General features: G+C 36.3%; 1 protein-coding gene across 1 annotated transcript in view; it reads right to left on the reverse strand.

Moving 5' to 3' along the window:
• Positions 1–20158, reverse strand: part of BHD (folliculin) — a 175974-nt gene extending 155816 nt beyond the window's left edge. Inside the window, exons 1-2 of the mRNA XM_090405342.1 lie at positions 19612–20158; positions 11647–11886 (exon numbers count right to left, since the gene is read on the reverse strand). Coding sequence (XP_090261468.1) covers positions 11647–11886 — 240 coding nt within the window. The 5' untranslated portion in view covers positions 19612–20158. The remainder of the gene's footprint in view (positions 1–11646; positions 11887–19611) is intronic.
• Between the last annotated feature and the right edge of the window lie 210 nt (positions 20159–20368).

Consider the following 20368-nt stretch of genomic DNA (forward strand, 5'->3'; position numbering starts at 1 on the left):
CGTCCTGAAGTTTTCCCTTCAAGAATTATCCTGCCTGGATTGGTAATATTGTTTTTTTTTTTTTTTTTTTTTTTTTATTATTCGAGGTTTTTTGTTCCTATCTTGGCCAGTGGTCTCCCTTTCTTTTATTTGATGGCGGCATTCTTACTGCGAGTAAAAACCCTCGGGTTTGAGGTTAACACGAAAATTGATAAGAGGATGTTCGCGAAAGCCCTGATAGATTGTGTGGGGTCAGAAAACATTTTCGGATTTACTCCTTATGGGGGGGGGATTTCAAATCATCGTCAAAAATGAAGGAACACAATCTAAACTCTGTCAAGGAGTTCAATGTGCCGGGGAAAAACTTGATCCTTCCATGGTGGGGAGTATCCTCAAGACCATTAAAATAGATAGGTTCCCCCTAGAATATTTGGAGAAAGGAGATGAAATGATAAAAAAGTACTTCTCCAAATGGGGAACAGTTAGAGAAGTAACAATATCCGACGACATGGACATCCCAGAATGGAAGTCAGGGGAGGTTTTCATCTCCATGGAGATGAAAACACCCATCCCCAACTTCATTTTTTTAGGATCAGCCAGAATAATGGTTAATTACCCTGGTGTAAAGAAGCAATGCATCAGGTGTGGCACCTTTTCCCACCTTGGGGCAGAGTGCCCTAGACTTAAGTGCATAAATTGCCTTCAAGCAGGCCATGCATTAGAACAATGCGAATCAGCTTGCCTTAAATGTGGCACCATGGATCACAAAGTAGACACCTGCCCATCCAGAAACCAGGCAGAAAGGATGGGAGGTGCCATCACGCCAGCCCCAGCAACACCAGCAGTAAATATTAATGACACAGAACGGGAAGACTTCCCAGCCCTGAAGGCTGCACATAACACAATAGCAACAGGAAATCAAAAACGCAATAAGAAGGAAGCACCCATAATTAAGAATGCAGAAATGACAAGCAAAGAAAGAACAGAGGAAGAAGAAACAGCCAAGGATCAAGCCACCACCCCAGAAACCGCAGTGGAAGAAATAAAGGAACACAACCAACAAGAAACTACCACTTTAGATACAGAGAAGGAATACGAAGCAGAGGAAGAATGCGAAAGGAGGAAGAAATGGAAACTACTAAAAAAGAAGGTACACAAAAGCAGTCACGAAGCCCTAAAGAAGGGAACATTAAAAAATCAAAACCAGGTAACACAACCTCATCGGAAAAATCAAAAACTGACGAAATGGAGACCAAAACAGGAAGAGGCTGAAGAATTTTCTGTAGAAGAAATCAAACTAGTTATGGGTGAAAATATGTTTAAAAATGGGACTGCAATAATAAAGAAATGGAGTGGACCCATTGAATCCGCAGACAGTGTATTCTTAACAATGTGCAGAGAAGATGGGCCAACGTTCCTCCTTCGGAAAGGAATTATAAGTATGAAATGGAAGGATATCTATATCGAGGACATAGCCACGGCCGTGCCCAACCAGGTAATGGGTCATTTGGGTCTGACATAGATCAAGAGTAAGTACTTCTGCAGAACTTTGAGAAAGTTAACAGAGTCAGAGATCAAAGAAGACGCTGAGTGGTTTGGATGTAAATACTTCCAAAGGTTACGACAGCTAGGAAAGTTGAGTTAGTTGAGAAAGTTGAGTCACGCAGGAGGGGGTAGGGAAAAAAAAAAAAATTATAATTTTTTTTTTTGCTTGCCCCAACAGGTTTATGATTATTAGTCCACAAAGGAGGGGGTAGACCTGAGAATCCGAGCTGCGAAGGCTTACATCGAGGTGGTGCAGCTCCTTGTGAGCTGCATCACTCGGGCCAGGTTCTCCCCCCGCACTCTGTCAATCGCTTTTTATTTTGGGAGATTTCATTTGAAGTTCCATTGATTTCTTTCAAAGTCATATCAGGTTTCTTTTCCTCAGACCAACTCCAGGATTAATAATTTTTTTTCTTTTATTTTCCTTTCTTTTTAAAGTTTATTTCAGATATGTTACAGTGTAAACTGTAAAGAACAGACGTCAATAGATTTTTCTCCCCTCAGTCGCCCTTCAAAACAATGGATCCCTTTAATTCGGCACTAAGCTAATTAGTCAAATTCCAAAATTCAATCCTATATAATTTAAGTTTAAATTGTCTTTCCATTTCTCATTCTTGTAGGAACAAGAGACGTCTACAGACACCTGGTTTAATTGAATCTAAGTCATCTTTTTTTATATAGAGCAATAGGTGTTAGAAGATGACATCTTCAGACACCTGGTTTAATCTAGTTTAAGCTGTGGGGTAAAGTAAAGTACGTTTAAAGTATTTTTTTAGAACTGGTAAGAAGAGATGTCATGTACAAACTGTTCAGCCACAACCTCTTGGTTACATAGCTAAACAGTTTGACTGATGCCTCTTTATTATCTCTTACTACCATACTCTACCTTTCTTTAACTTCCGCTATTACTACCTGCTGACCCTCAGCAATCTTTATACTCCAAAGGCTGATGATGAAAGACATGAACTCCCATTCTACCTACTCTCTGATGAGACCTCAATAAAGGTTGAAACCAGTCTGGGTTGTGACCTTCTCTCATAATGTAGAACAGTAATACAGCTCCTAGGAGCAAAGTTCACATTATGGGTAAATACCAAGAATAGTGATCAGATCTTGCTCCACCCTTTCTATGAGTTGCCTCAGTTTGCACTACCAAATGGGTCAGGTGCTACACTATTCAGGTATTTGCTTACACTTGGAATCGCCAAACTTTATATAGTTTCTATATTCGGCATGAAACTCTTTGTGTTTCTTATTCGGCTAAGAAACAATATGGGATGCAATATCCCTTAACTTAAATAAGTTTATGTCGCCGAATTGAAGCCTTTGGCTCTTCATATAATTAGTAATTAAAAAAGTATGCTTTTTTAAGCTATTTTAAGTTGCTCTATGGAAAGGTTTCTGGATTATTGTTTACCTATCCTTTATCCCACTTGTGGGAGTAGTATGTGCAGTAGGGGTTTGCAATGGTGAAGATGTCAAAAAATAATCTTACACACACACACACACACACACACACACACACACACACACACACACACACACACACACACACACACACACACAAAATCCTCAAGCAACAACCTGAAACAAGTAGAAAGGCTTATGTGTTAACAGTACAGCTCCACCAATACAGTATGCTTTAACCATTTCAAATTCATAACACAGGAATAATAAGAAAATAATTAATATTTATTTAACTTATTTGCTGGTGTTAAACCCAGCATCTTCAGAGCACAAAGAACAGTTTGTCATAGTTTATCGCCAACAAAATATCAGGAAAGAAGTTAAATATTAATTATTTTCTTATAATTTTTATGTTGTGAATTTACAATAGTTAAAATAAACAAAACATGAAATCACTATTTCTTTTACTGTTAAGTCCAAGTAAAAAAAAAAAAAAAGTCAAGGAGGAAGATAGGAAGGCATGAAATTTTTTTCCTTTGAAGATACCTACAGATCACATCATTCACTTGATTTTACTCAAATTTAGCATATAATGTTTCTGAGCTCCCTTCAGAGCTAAAAATGAAAGAAAGGCTGTGTGTGTGTATAAAAGAGAAAGAGGAAGGGAGAGAATTGTCTTCTCCACAGACATCTTTAACATGTCTTATTTTCAACTAATTTAATACAATTCTGAAATTTGTAAGTTTTTTTTTAGGTTGTTCAAGGTTTTCTGAAAAATGAGATTTTTTCAGCAAAATAAGAGCAATGGAGAAGAGTGACATTTCACAAAATATCTATGGAAAAAGTGAGTCTAGTCATAAAATAGAAGAAGAAAGAGCACCTGTAATTCATAAAATAATACTTGGGCAGCACTATTGTTTTAATTTGAGCATGTAAATTTCTCTGAAATTTGAGCAATGCCAAAAAATCTCATGTTTTCACATGAGATTCCAACCCCTCCCTCCCATATGTCAATTCCACACACGAGGTTTAAGATCCATAGCATAATAGCAATTACCAGAAACTGCCTTTCTCTTTCTCTCTTTTTTTAGAAAGACATTAGTAGACTGTGAGTGCAATCTTTTAAATAGACATTTAATAGATATATGAACTATTAAAACAACACACTACCACAATTTTTTTTTTTTGTAAATTAAATGTATCACTTAAAATTAAGAATTTCAATGCATAAGTTAATTGCTTTAAACCACTTTGTCTGCTTGAATGTGGTGTGAGAGAAAGATTGCCGGCCTGGTTGGCTGAGTGGTTAGTGTATCGTTGTCCAGCCAAAAGGCTGAGGGTTCGAATCCCGCTGTGGGCATGGATGTTTGCGATTTTCTGTGAAAATGCTAATGGTGGTGGCAAGTAGATGATGATGATAGTTGTGGTTTGCTGTAACTGGTGGATTGAGTGGTGAAAATGGAGAGTTGTAGAGGTAGGTGCCCCTCCCTCGATGAGTCTTTGGACTCCTTGGAGGTGTCAAGTAATAATAATAATAATTATTGTTATTAGGATTCAGATGAAACCAACACTTGAGTTAAAAATACAAGCAGTGTCTTAAAAGAGGGGGGGGGAATCAGGATTATATTTTCCTACAGTATTCATGCTTAAAAGAGCTTTTATTAAGAACCTTGGTTCAATCAGTTGAGAAAATATGCTCTGCTAGATCAGACTAATTCAAATAAAGAAATGTAAGTTGTCCATGTTTTCTGGTCTTCTGCCAGTAATCATGTTTAATCAAAGGAAATTGATATACATATATATAATTCAAATCCTAAATGTTATAGTTTGTTTGTTTGCTGGCCTGGTTGGCTGAGTGGTTAGCGTATCTGCTGAGGTTCGAATCCCGCTGTGGGCATGGATGTTTGCGATTCTTCTTCTTAGAGATCTGAAACAATTATTACGCAAATTGTGCAATTTATTACTTAAGCTTTACTGGTCTGGTTAGCTGATAGCATATCTGCTGTCTAACATCAGACTGTGGGTTCAAATCTGTTTCAGTAAGGAAATACCATGAATAGACATAATAATTAAAATTATAATAACGGAATTAACTCATGTAAAATATTATTTATTAGTAGAATTTTTGCCTGAATATCACAGGCATCTTCAGTACATGTATAAAGCTAATGTCTAAAGAAGGTCAATAAATTTCCTAACTTATTAAAAAAAAATAAATATATATATATATATATATATATATATGTAGAAAGTATTTTACCTTGGGTGTAATAAACGTTAAAGATACCAAGCTATTTTAAACCTGGTTTTACTCCATTTCCCAAGTAAGCAAACAGACAAACAAGTCAAGTTTGCGCCTGCAAGTGTTGCAAGTCTAGCTGACCCTGCACGTAGTGCAAGACCAAGGCAACTCATGGTAAAAGTAGAATAAGCTCTGATCACTAATCTTAATATTTACCCTTAATGCAAAGCACATCTCCTGGAGGAGATGTAGAGACCTCAATAAAGGTCGAAACCAGTCTGGGTAGTGGCCCCTTGCCTTTAATACAAAGCATCTTACATCTCCTCCAGGAGATGTGCTTTGCATTAAGGGTAAATATCAAGATTTAGTGATCAGAGCTTATTCTACTTTTACTTTGAGTTGCCTTGGTCTTGCACTATGTGCAGAATCAGCTAGACTTGCAGGTGCAAACTTGACTTGTTTGTCTGTTTGCTTAATTGGGAAATGGAGTAAAACCAGGTTTAAAATAGCTTGGTATCTTTAACATATATATATATATATATATATATATATATATACACACAATTAAAAAAGTTAGGAAAGATTAGCTGATTTATAAAGTACTATCTCCCACAAAGGGGATAGACATAAACCATCGGATCTATTTAAGTTAGGAGAGTGAAATAAAGTTTCACATGTTTCTTTATAAAGCCATTCCACGAGGAAATGACTTTTGTGAAGGACTCTTGTCTTGTTCCAATGAACTCTATGTCTAGTGTTGATGGCATGTTCTGCATGTCCAGACTGTTCAGGGTTCAAGGTATTGAATATAAGACTGGTATTCTTCTAGCCAAATAAAGGCAGATCTTCCTGTTTGTCCGAAATAAGATAATCCATAAGAGCAAGGAATCTGGTAGACACCTGGATAACTGAGATGTGGAAGCTTGTCCTTTGAAAAAGTGAGAAAGGTGGAGATTTTTCTGAATGGTCAAAAGGCAACAAAAATATTTAGTGGTTTTAAAACTTTTGCTATGCATTTGCTAATGCCTTGCACATAAGGGATAGGAATACGGGTTATTTTTTCTGTATTTGAAGAGGAAGACATATCAAAATTACTCAAAGAGCTCATCGGATCTATTTAAAAGCCAGTAGGTCACTTTTAAATTATCAGCTGCACAAAGCTAAAAAAATCTCTCGCCCTCTTAAATAGAGAAATTGTTGATATCAAGAACGCTCTAGAATCTGTATTAGTGGCTGAAACGTTTAACACTATTTTGCATATATCTTCGACTTCATACCTAAAGGTTTTTAACACTTCTCATGATAAGTTAAAGCATAAGTTTGAATCACTGGTGAGCCTCCCCTAGATCCATTACTAATGTTAGTGATACAGATAGAGTAGTTATCAATGTTTTCGGCCATTCACTAACAGACAGTGAACTTTTTGTTTTATCAAAAGGACATAATTTCACCATTGGTCTGAATAAGGTACCCCGATGGATTTTTTTTTCATAACATAGACAGAGGTATTCAATCCTTATCCCAAAAAACAGCCAACAGGACACATTTTCAATGTGCAAAAATTCTTTTTAATGCCAAGCCTCCTCATCCTAATCAATCTTACTCTGAATTCAAAGCACTGAAATCACTGAAGAATAATAATAATTTAATTATTACGAAAGCTGACAAAGGGAAGGCTGTAGTTATTCAAGATAGAAAAGAATATGAGAGAAAAATGTCTCTAATTACTCCGCAACTATTCAACTTACAGGCCCCTCACATCGGATCCTACCGGAAGTCAATTGAAAAGACTTAATTCTCTTATAGATAATGTATCTACATGGGATGAAGAACAAAAGAAAAAACTTAAAACCTTTGGTCGTCCACCTAGATTGTATGGTCTTCCAAAATTTCATAACCCAGGTATTCTGTTGAGACCAGTTATAGATTGTATAGGTTGTCCCACTTATAAAATTTCTAAATTTTTATCAAATTTACTCACTTCTTCAACTAGAAGAACTGATACTTATATAAAAAATACTTTAGATTTCAAAAATAAAATTTCGGATCTTCATTTGGACGTTTTGGATATTATGATTAGTTTAGATGTTTCATTATTTACTAATGTTCCTTTATCTGAAAGCACTGAATTACTGCAACAAGAATTTCCTTCAGACATTGTAAAAATATTTGATTTTGTAATACATTCTAGTTATTTTTCCTTTAAAAACAAGTAATATCAACAAATCGAAGGAACAGCAATGAGCAATCCTATTTCTCCTGCTATCGCCAATTTCTTTATGGAGCACTTTGAACAACGTATTTTTGACGAGTTGATATACCAGTTTTTGCAATTATTATACATTCCTTCCATTCCTGTGGTATCATTCCTGAGCTGAGACTCAAGTTATACAAACGTGTGAAAGGCCTAGTCAATCTGGCTGAACATTTCTTTAGCAAATGGGCTGATATTCCATCTGTCCCTATTGGCAAATTCTTATCCAGGTTATGCAACAGCTCTTCAACCTCATTTTCATGAACCTCTAACTCTTCATCCAATGTAGCAGTATCAATGTGTACCATGTTACATACACCTGGTTGATATATATCTTAGCAAAGTGAGCACTTATTAATTGAACAATCTCATTAGCTTCCAACACTAGAGTACCATCTGCATTCAATAAAGTTAATTTCACATTCACTCTTTCTTTTGCTTGCAGCATAACAATAAAATTCATTTGAATTTCCTTTAGCTTGCATGGCCATACATTTTTCATACTCTGATTTAGCTTTCTGCACAATACTCGTTACTTTTCTGGCCTGAGCTTTATATATTTTATAACTCCTCTCACTCTTATTCTCACTATATTCTTTCCACATCATCTTTCTTCTTGTGGATCTCTTGCTTAATAAGTTTGCACATCCATTTCACTCCAAACATATTTATTCTTCAAACACTAGGGATACATTCAAATATACTGTCCCATTTAAGCGTTTTTTCAAAGATTTCCATGCATTGCTGATATTTATCCCATTCAGTAACTGATATCATGGGACCAAAGATAGTATTCTCCTAAGTTGATCATAATTTCCAGCTTTGTAGTTCAGCATGTAACCTATTCTAATTGGAGCATCAATACAATTGATGAAGAAATTCAGGTGTATGTGGAGAAGGTATTAGAGTTGTTGCACAAACCAAATAAGAATTCAGCAATAGGGACTGATGGGATATTAGTACGTGTGCTAAAAGAGTGTTCGGCTGGACTGGTTATTCCTTTGCCCAGGCTGCTTAATTTGAGTCTCAGAACAGAGAAGATTCTACAGGAATGGAAACAATGTATAGTAATTCCATTGCATAAGGGTGTGGCACAAAGACCAATATATCCAACTATTGACCAATTAGTGTGTCAGGAGTGGTGGTGAAGTTTTGGAAAAAAGGCATTGATAGGACCTCACTTGGACTATCATGTGCAGGTCTGGTCTCCTGGTTTTCATTGTGATTCTGATATATTGGAAAGATTGCAAAGGAGAGTGTTAAAAATGATATCTGGATTATGGAATACTGATTATGAAGACAGATTGAGAATTTGTAGACTGCAGACACTAGCAAACAGGAGAAAGAAGGGGTGATATGATTGAGACTTACAAACTTCTGAAAGGGTCATACAGGATTTCAGTTGATGGAATTTTTCAATTTATTGCGAATGGGGAAAGGACTAGAGGGTATCCTTGGAAGTTGAGAATGAATGCCACTAAGAAGAAATGAGGGCTAGATTTTTCTCTCATAGGGTAGTGTGTGATTGGAATGGACTGCCATTGGATGTTGTGAGTGTAAGCAGTGTGAATGAATTCAAGAATAAGTATGATAGCTGGTGTATGTAGTATGTGTCCTCTCTCGATGAGTCCTTGACTCCGTGGAGGTCTCTCTTAATAATAATAATAACAACAATTAGATACTTCTCAAGAAAGCACGCCATGATCAGTCACCAACTGGTGTTAAAATAGTCATAGTCTTAACAGAGACCACTTCTGACACTATGAGCAAATCCAACATCTTTGATCTTGAGTTCCTTCTTTCACATGCTGCTTGAGAAAGTTGTCTCGTGACAATTCAATAAATTTCTCTTCTTTCTGATCATGAGATTTCTCTTATACCTAATCAATGTTTGGAAAATTAAAGTCACCCATAATGATCACTCGTTTGGTACCCATAATTCTAAATTGGCAATGCATTTCTTTGTCCCCTGCAACTGAGTTGCCAGGTCTCTAGCAACACCCAACCATATATTTCATTCTGTTAGCCTCCACTTCACACCAGATAGACTCAAACTCACAACTACATGGGACATTGTTACCATCATTGCTTTCTTGCATTTCTACTGGACTTCAGTCATCTGATATCATTAGCAGCACTCCTTCTCCTCTTCTGTCATAAAAAATAATATACCCATTATACTCGATCCCAGTTACCATATTGATTCTGATAGCCAGGTTTCACTAATGTCAACAATCTTAGGTCACAGGATATTCAATAAAGCAACGAACTCAACCCCTTTGTTTCTGATGCTCCTGGCATCAGAAACAAAGGGGTTGAGTTCGTTGTATAGACATAATAAATTATCACCTAGCCTATTGTTATAATTAGATACACAATCTATTTGGTCTTGTTCTAGAACTCTCTTTTCTCTCCGCCGCTCAAAAGGTCCAAACTCAAAGCATATTTTCCCATCCCTTCGCCACAAACATAACCATGTTCAAAGACATTCATATCTTTATCATGTTTGCATACCATAGTTGAACTTTTCACACACATTTTTCCCCATTCCATACCAAGAAGTAATTTTTCCAAGTTCCTGATGCCAAATGAATTCAAGTGCAGGCCATCCCTCTTATACAAGTCTTTTCTGTCATCAAGTCCTGTGTATACTGGAGGCATGAAGTGACTTAAAAAAACCTGTTTGGTTTATGGAACATTTTTCTAAATTATATAGTCTAGATTATCTAACCCTTAGCCAGACCATTGTATTAATGCTATTGTACTATAGATTTAGACACCTTTCACAAATGTACTATTGAAATTAAAAATTACAACCCTAGAAAATGCTAACTTCCATAAAGCAGCTAGTAGCAATGGTGTTCCATGTTTCATTTGGAAAACCAAGTTTGAAACCTGTTCAAGGTGAGGAATCTTTATAAGGGCTTTTAAATGAGAGTGAGTTAGATAGTCTCATATGGAGTTTGCAGGATTTTTCCTTGCAGCAACTCAAATTCCAACCAAAAAAAAATGCAGTGAACATACACATGCACTGATAGACACCCAGATAAGATTAATAGTGCCTAATCATAACTAATCAAACCTAATCATAGCATTTATTAGGTTTATATAATAAGCTAAGTAACTTAGATAGGAGTTGCTCGAGAAGCTAGATAACTGAGAGAAGATCTCCATGTGACCTTTTGAGCAATGTAGAGAACTCACCAAGGCTTCTGATATAATGTCCAATCCTCATGTTCTTGTGATGCCCAGTTAGTAGGTATCTACCTGGATATTGAAGAATGAGGATGAGATGGAAATTTGGGATATAGCTGATCAAACTGTACTTGATATAGGCATAAACCAAAAGATAATGATGGTCCAACAAGATAAAATATCAAAGCAGTCTTGGGACACTGCCTGGTTAAGTAAGGCTCTGTTTTTTTCAATGAAGAATATGAGCAAATAGTAAATAGTCACTACTAGAACAAACAAATTACAATTCAACATCAACAAAAGTTGAGATATCTCTTAAAAATTCCAAGTGAACATAAATGATGATATCAAAACAAAGAAGACAAAACTTATTAGATTCTTCAAAATAAACAAGATGTTATACTGAGGCAATACTGATCAGTGAGAAACAAAGGAATATCTATAGTATTCTACAGTGAACACAAAGATAATTTTGCTGAATGCCAGGAAAGAGCAGGTAAAGTAATGAGCATACATAAAAATAGAGAGCTGGGCAATGAAACTTATTTATGCCAAGATCCCACAGAAGGTTCTGCTAAGCAAGAACTGGAGGAAACTTTGACTCATTAGAGAAGACAGCTGATGTATAAAAAAAAAGTTGGTTCTTGTTGGTGATCTGAATAGAGTAAGAAATAAATAAAAATTGAAATATTTTGGTAAAATTCGGCGAAAAGAGCAAAACTAATGGTAAGTACCTGTTGGATTTCTGTTCAGGACACGAACTAATCATTACTAATACCATGTTCCAACATGGAGGAGCAGGTTCTTTTCATGGAGAGTGGTTGTGAGTGGAATGCATTGCCTGAGAATGTTGTGAATGTAGACACATTGAATCAGTTTAAGGCATGGTTGGATGAGCATTGTGTGCAATAGTGAATACCTCCCACGATGAGTCTCTGACTCCATGAAGGTCAGATAATAATAATAATTAAGCTTTATTTAAACTAATTAACAATAAATGAATAACATAAATGTTCTACTTTACCTCACAAGGATCCACTGGCTTTGATGGCGTCGTTGTGGATGACTGAGTTGTTGCAGCTAACTGAGATGATCGCTGAAGAAGATTTGGAGGTCCATACCAAGATTTTGCAGTTTTCTCACTTCTGCTAGTTTCCTTTGATGAGAGATGAGTTTCTCCAGCATTATGAAAAGTCTGAGTGCAAAATAATACACTAGGTCCATGTACCTCACAAAAATGGCATAATGCAATAACACCATTCATCTGTAAAATATGACATTATTATTTAGCAATTACTTTAGAGTACTGTAAATAACTTTAATGCATTAGACATTTTTTAAATAATAAATTTAGAAACCTTATAGCTACAACTGTCCCGATTGCAGTTGTTATGTGGTTGTATATTTTATGTAATCGAGATGACAAGATAAATGCATCTTGGCTGAACAGACCTGATTTAAATAAAAAGAAAAGGACAAAACATTTTAGACTTTTCAAACAAGAATGTGTTCATCTCAAATGGAGATAGCTTTTTCTTCTCTAGGAAACCAATTTTGTGTCCTGTCAAGTGTCATCTCCATACAGGTGGTTGACTATTATGGACCTGAGATCCATAATGTCCACTAGAAAGATAAGACGGTGAGCATTAATTCTCTTCCATCTTGCAATTGCAGACATCCCATGTCTGTAGATATGTGCATTCATAGGGATGGGTTGCCTGTCTTGAGGAATGAAAAACCCAAAACCTCCTTATGAGACCAGCCAACTCATTTGATTGAAACCATCCAATAAAGGTTCTCTCATCATAAATGGGATTCAAACCCAGATCTTTCCAACCAAAGGACTCTTCTATACCAACTAAATTACAAAGCTCTCTATTTTGATTTGAAAAACAAAACCTAAAAAAAACACAATGCAAATGACAAGCAACAAATTTAGATTTTTAACATATTTAATATTTGTTACAATTTAATATTCAATATGGTGTTGTAGTTGAATACAGTTAAAAATTATCAATAATGTTAAATTACATATGTGCCAAAAAATACAGAATACAGGCTGTTTCCACTTAATGTTTTTTTTTTTAACGTATCAAAAAATTGAAAATATGAACATTAATTGCAATAAATGAATGCTAAATATTCATAAATATGTATTTCAAACCACTTACATAGCTATATGATACAGCACTACTGTGCTAAGTTTACTGATGTAGTACTTCATCCTTGATTTATGGATAATTATGAAGGATTTCAGCAGAACCAGCAGAGATTGTACACAATGACACAAAAGCAGTCATGAATATTATTAACTACTTACAGTTTCAGGTTCCACAACTGACATTACTGATCTACTTCAAGAACACACAATGGAGAGCTCACAAATGAAGAACATCATGTTGGAGGCTTAATGGATTTTTTACAACACTCAAAAAGAATTAAAATAGAATTTAATACTTCCTATATTTCGTCCTAGTCACTAGGACATCTACGGGGATTACAAAAACAATTAATGTAACATATACACAAATAACAAACAATACTAAGCCCAACCACGTGGGTGACACTAAAGTCCTATCTAGGTAGAGCGCCCTCTAAGGGCAGTAGTAGGTGGCCTGGAATGTAAGGTGGGAACTCTGGTGATGAGTGTTTCCCAAATCTTCAGAAGCTTAATGCAACCGTGTTTATTGAGATGTGGTTGGTTTTTGAAAGCTGCTGCTGCTTCTAAGAAAAGTCTCTCTTTCTTGAATTTGCTGTGGTGGAGCATGGTGGTTTTCTTCCATGATACCCTGTGGGTGGTGTCCAAAACATTGGCCATTACTATGGCCATTCAGGCTTGGCTGACCATGTTTTGGACACCACCCACAGGGTATCATGGAAGAAAACCATGATGCTCCACCACAGAAAATTCAAGAGAGACTTTTCTTAGAAGCAGCAGCAGCTCTCAAAAACCAACCAAATCTCAATAAATACGGTTGCATTAAGCTTCCGAAGATTTGGGAAACACTCATCACCAGAGTTCCCACCTTACATTCCAGGCCACCTACTACTGCCCTTAGAGGGCGCTCTACCTAGATAGGACTTTAGTGTCACCCACGTGGTTGGGCTTAGTATTGTTTGTTATTTGTGTATATGTTACATTAATTGTTTTTGTAATCCCCGTAGATGTCCAAGTGACTAGGACGAAATATAGGAAGTATTAAATTCTATTTTAATTCTTTTTGAGTGTTGTAAAAAATCCATTAAGCCTCCAACATGATGTCCTCACAGCACTTAAGCCTCTACACACGGAAATGAAGAACACCTTGAAATAGCAAATGTGGAGAAGCTGAAGGAAGAAGAAGAGATTAAACAGCTAAAATTCCTGTTCATTCCTTCACTCTCAAGGGACTTGATAAAGCTTTTGAATACATAGAAAAAGCAATTAAGATTTTCAAGTCAAGATTCAAATTTCAAGCACTAGAAAAGTTACTACAGATCTCTGGAAACAACTTTCATCAGTCCTAAATTCTGTCTTTTACCAACTTCTCCACTACCATAATCACAACTCCTTAGATGCTGACTGAACTTATAATTTGCAACTTCTGTCTTGAAGCCTCCTTTATGCAATGGAACTATTTTGCTCTCTTTCCACTCCCTTGGCACCTTCCCAGAATTCAGGCCTAGATCAAAGTTGGTCAAAGAAGATGCCAATTTCCTTGTACATTTTTGTAATATAGGCTGATATGTCATCTAATTCTGCTACGTTTGCATTAAGGTTCTGCAATATCGTAAGCATCTGCAATTCATCTATCTCTATTCTCCCATAAGTCAATATCATATCTGCCACTGGAATACACTATCTGATCAACCATACATGAACACCCCCTTCATAGCAGTAGATATGGCTATGTATCACAACCATGACTCGCACAGAAATAAAAGATAGGCCATGGTCTTGCAATCTTCATAGATAAACATTAACTGAAAAATGGGTCACAATGAAAAGATCAGTGACTTCTAATATGGCACTATCATAGGATGCCACCTTTACAATGACTCAGTTTGGAGAATTTCTGCCCTGCATCCCAGATCAACTATAAGTGATTTTACTGTGAAGTGAAAATGCCTAGGAGCAACAATAGCACAATTACGACATGGTGGGCCAAATAAAATCACAGAGCAGAACTGCCAAGTGCTGAAGTATATGGCATGAAAAATATCACCTGTCCTCAGCTGAAACACTTGCTATCAACTTCTGAAATACCTCTGAAAAGCAACACCAACACCACAACTGTTCATTGGGAGCTAAAGTTCATGGATTTCCATGGATGTGAAGCTGCACACACAAGTCCAACTGTCGAGTGGAGTGGTGTAAAGCCTGCCACCATTGGACTCTGGAGTAGTGAAAATGAATTCTTTGGAGTGATGAATCACACTTCACCATCTGACAGCCTGACAGATGAGTCTGGGTTTGGTTGATGTCAGGAGAATGCTATTTTCCCGAACGTGTGTTGTACCAAATGTCAAGTTTGGTGGAGGAGGAATCATGGTTTGGACTGGTTTTTCATGGTTCAGCCCCCCCCCAAGTTCCAGTGATGGGGAATCTTAACAATCTGTGGATTATAATAACATTCTAGGCAATTCTGTGCTTCATGCTCAATGGCAATAGCTCTGTGAAGGCCCTTTCCTGTATCAGCATGACAATGTCCCCCATCCACAAAGGAATGCTTTGAGGAGATGGGTGTTGAAGAACTTAACAAGCTTTGATCTCAACCCTATCAAACACCTATGGGATGAATTGGAATGCTAATTGTGAACCAGGCAAACTGTCCAACATCAGTGACCCCACTAATGCTCTTCTGGAAGAACGGAAGGGAATTATCAAGAGGCACAATTAAATCTAGTGGAAAGGCTTCCCAGAAGACTGAAGGCTGTTATACCAATAAATGGTAGACCAACTCCATATTAATGCCTTTCGTATTAGAGTTGGGGAGCAGGCATCCATATATTTCAGATCAGATAGTGTGTCTCCACCTGGATAGTACACACTTGCAAAATGATTACTCTGTAACTCAGCTATTTCATTTGTTTCTGTTACCTCCCTACCACAGCATTCATTAAAAGTCATCTTACCATAATCATTCTTCCTTTTAGTTGCTACATAGCAAAAGAATTCTTTGGGATTTCTTTTGGCCACATCAGCTGGCTTCCTCTCATAATCAGCTTTGGCCTTCCTGTACCATACAGGTCACCTCTTGCCTGTGCCTTGTCTGGTGATGGGGTTGCCGATCACCTTTCTATTTATATTCCTCCACAACTTGCTTTGTTTGCAACTCTTGCTTCATGATGCTATTTATCCATCTAACTCATGCCTGATTTATACTCCTAATTCTAAGTATAGTCTGATACTGCTTTCTTCAAACACCCTTTGACTATCTTCCATGAACTGCTAACATCTTTTGCTTCCAAATGCTTATACCATGTCACTGCTCTAAGCTGAATCCTCAGTTTGTCATAATCAGCTACTTCCATACATATCCTTTCTTAACAGAAAATTCCATGTCTGGCAATCTCCCAAGTCAAAACCACATTGACCACTTTCTCCTAAGTAGAGTATAGTTACATTGGTTACTATGACCAGATCCAGCCTCTAGAACCCCATGTCTTCTCCATTTCGTGTTTGCATCAGGTAATGCATCTCTTATCAGCTCTATAAATTCCATTAAATTAAACTTGCCAAGAAATTATATTGTTGTCCTTTTTGACCACCTCCCAGACCACTAACTCACAATCACTCTCACTAACTGGTGGTAGCCTTGATACCTCATTCACAACCACATCTTGTGAGGCTTACTATATCCAACACCCTAAAATCTCATGTTTCTTCTATCACATACTGATTAAGATAGTTGTTCCTCAGAAACTCAACAATTGACTCTCCTTGTTCCCATACACTATCTCCTCCTTCAATCCACATTCCTATAATTAAAGTGTCCATTAGGATCACCTTTCTCTTAAATGCCAACCAATTTGTTTAAACATTTCACAATCAGCGTATTAGCTGATCTAATCAACATCTTATTAGATGTGCTATATCATTGATTCCCTCACTTTAACAACCTAACTGGTCCTGAAAAACTGCCATTAAGTGAGATGTCATAAATTAAATTAAATTTCCTGACTCAGTGTTATGAAATAAGGTTAGATTCTTGGAAATACAGTTTAAACTATATAATACCATATTGGAATGGCCATCAAATGAAAATATAGCTTAAATAGGGAAATGATAAACACATTCAATTATGAAAAAGTGAAAAGATGGAATTTACTGTTTAGAGCTTCTTAAAATAAAAAAAAACTAAGTGTAGTTTTCATTTTTTCTGAAACAAGGGGTCTTTTTTTTTTTTTTTTTAATTATTTCCATTTAGCGTGACAAGATATTCCTAACTATTATTAAGGAATTCTGTCTAAATATTTTTTAGGCAGACATCAAAATTTTTCAAAGCTTGATAAGTCTCTATAATGTAAATATGGTAAGAGGTTCTTCAATTTCTTTCTCTTTGATATTCTTTGCTTCGCCATTTCACTAAATTCAGTTGTAGGCTCCTGAAGATGTAAATGAATTGCTAAACTGGAGAGTTCGGTAATTCATTTACATCTTCAGTAGAGAATTCTAGGGCCAACCAATTTTCTATCTAGACCACAGTCATCATTGACTTTTCCAAAATGGATTCAAAATCTTCACTGTCTTCAAATGAAGGATATGCACTATATCTCATTACTTCTGTAGCCTTTTATACAGTCATGATAGAAAATGTATACATTATAAAAGTGGGGAGTCATAGAGCAGGGATATACTGTATTAATTTCAACCTCACATTAAAGTTTCCAAATCTTCAAATGTACTACCATTTTCTGATTTCACTGTTAGTGGACACAATTCTTATCATTAATGGTTTCTTCCCACCCCTCTTTTACACCTTTCTATTTTACCTTGCTAAACTGGAGAGTTCGGTAATTCATTTACATCTTCAGTAGAGAATTCTAGGGCCAACCAATTTTCTATCTAGACCACAGTCATCATTGCCTTTTCCAAAATGGATTCAAAATCTTCACTGTCTTCAAATGAAGGATATGCACTGTATCTCATTACTTCTGTAGCCTGTTTTATACAGTCATGATAGAAAATGTATACATTATAAAAGTGGGGTCACCTAGCTTTCACTGTGATGTAGAAACACTAGAGAGGGTCCAAGATGAATAACCAAAGTGATGTCAGGACTTGGACTCTGGAATGTTGTCTATGAAGAGCATTTGAAATGTAGATTACAGAGATTGGTGGACAGAAGGAGATATGATAGAAATCTTCAAGTTAGTTAAGGGATTCTATCAGATTAATACAGAAGAAATTATAAAAAGTGGATGTTGGGATGGGAAGAATGAGAGGCCATCCCTGGAAGTTGTATAAAGATGTGGTGAAAAGGCTAAAAAAAAAAAAAAAAATCAGCTAACGCCTTTTTATTCCCGTATACGGGGAGTAGGCGAGGCCATTTAGCCCTATCTAAATTTTGGAGACTGAGTGGGCAATTCAATCTCCACTGGTACCAATCAGAGATAGATGGCCCAAGGCTATCACTAATTAAGCGGTATTCAGTGAAGAGAGACGGCTCAAATGTGCCGCCATCTCGTGGTCCCTAACCTTAACACAATATATTTAATGTCTGAAATAATGTGGGTTCTACGGTCGATTTTCTTGAGTTTACAGGACGAAAAACCCGAGTTTCCGGGAGGAAAAACCTGCTTGCCCATGCCAGAGATCGACTAACTCGGGAACCGGTCAAAAAAAGGCTTAGAAAAATTTCCTCTAGTCGCCGACTAGACTCGAAACCAAGTCTTCCTTCGTGCGGCCAAGCGCCGTGGTTGGCAAACGCCACATCCACTGAGCTATTTTACATACAGAACTGTTAGTGAGTAGAATGCATTGCCTGAGTGCATTGCGAGTGCAAGTAGTGTAAATACTTCAAAGCTCATTATGATAGACATGTTGCTGGTTGAATGAGCCTACCATAATGAGTCTGTTGACTCCATGGAGGTTACCAAATAACAATAATAATAATTTACAGAAAATTTCTCTCTCTCCATTTCTGACAGTATACCATCCTCAAATTAGTAGTACAAGTCCAAACACATACAGCATCTAACCAACTAACGTGGTTTAGAGTTGAACTAACGTTTCAACTCTAAACCCACAGAACAAATTTCTCTGCTTCATCATTTACCTCTTCCACTGCTGCCCTCTAGATAAATTTTCCACCATGTGTTTCCCAAGGAATGCAATCCACAGCTTTTCAAGTCAAATGTGAACAAGTTCCTTGTTGCTCATCTACAGTACTGGCATACTATAGGTTGACCAACCTTGCATGGATGGGTTCTCCATAAAAATCTTGGAAATCAGTGAAAAATGCCCCAAAATTACTTTTGGGGTTATTTACAATAATCAGAGTTAAATGAAAGGTACCTACAGGATCATTCAAATGATTATGACCAAATTTGGAACTTAATCATTTCTGAGCTTAACTTTCTATGCAAATTCAGCCATACACTGACAACACCCCTGTAGGTAACTGTTATCACCATATGCCATTTGAAAATTGAAGTAATGCCCTGAATGTACATTTTTTTTTTTAAATGGGTAGCTTGTAGTGGATGTAGCTTATTCCAAAAATATGTACTTTTTTTTTTTTTTTTAAATCTTAAATGTTGCAAGGTTCTGTTCTTGTCAGTAAAATATCGAGATACTGCAAAAACTTCCTTGATGCCGCTGAATTAACAAACGGTTTATATGTAATTACACACTTTCGTAAAGGCATGTGAGCACTCTTTTGCAATATGTTTTAGTTTTATAGATCCTAAATATGTAATAAATATCTGGAAAATTGAATACGAACTCTGCTTTACACATTGTTACCACTGCTATGGAAACAAAAATGAATGAAAATCGGATTACCTTCGTTTTGCTACAAATCCAAGATTCGCAGTATTTTGAATTAAAGTACTGCCATTAATATAAAATGTGTGTTTTAATTGCATGCTATAACGGATGACAACGTGAATACAATCAATAGTCAATTATTATGATTCAACACATTCTCGCTATTAATCACGTGAAAGGGAAACGATGAATCATGTCAGGTTTTTGAGTCAAGATTCGTAGATCAGTGCTTTGCTAGAAATATCACTAAGTATAGTATTTCGCGCAGCTTATCAGATATAAGTCAGATGTTTCCGAAAAATAAAAACCACTCCATTTCGATTCCAGAGAATCAGTTTCATCAGAGATAATCTCGCTACGTAGAAAATGCATTGCTATTAATATCACAGCATTCAATAAGCACACTTATTACTAGGAATAAACTAGACTTCTTTTTTTTTTTTTTGCACGAACAGCAGAACTGTTTTAAGTAAATACACCGCAGTTACATCGCATTTCGAGAAAAGTGAGTAACCAAAATCCAATAATTCACTGTTCTGTATCTCCAAACAGCATGACCAAAGAAGAATAGCGACACCTCAAACAAACTAATAATTTCACACAATCAAAATTCCATATGGTTGGACTTCATTTCGTAATAAACCGTACAATGTTACAGATTCGATCTGTGTCAATAAAGATTAGACAATATATCCTGTGATATTAGAGACCTTTTCAGTGTTAATAAATAAATATATAACAATAGATAATTACAAATAATATCAGGTACTAT

This window comes from Typopeltis vanoorti, chromosome 15 (assembly GCF_054136105.1).
Source record: "Typopeltis vanoorti isolate ZY-2024b chromosome 15, IOZ_Tvanoo_1.0, whole genome shotgun sequence".
Lineage (NCBI taxonomy): Eukaryota > Metazoa > Arthropoda > Arachnida > Uropygi > Thelyphonidae > Typopeltis > Typopeltis vanoorti.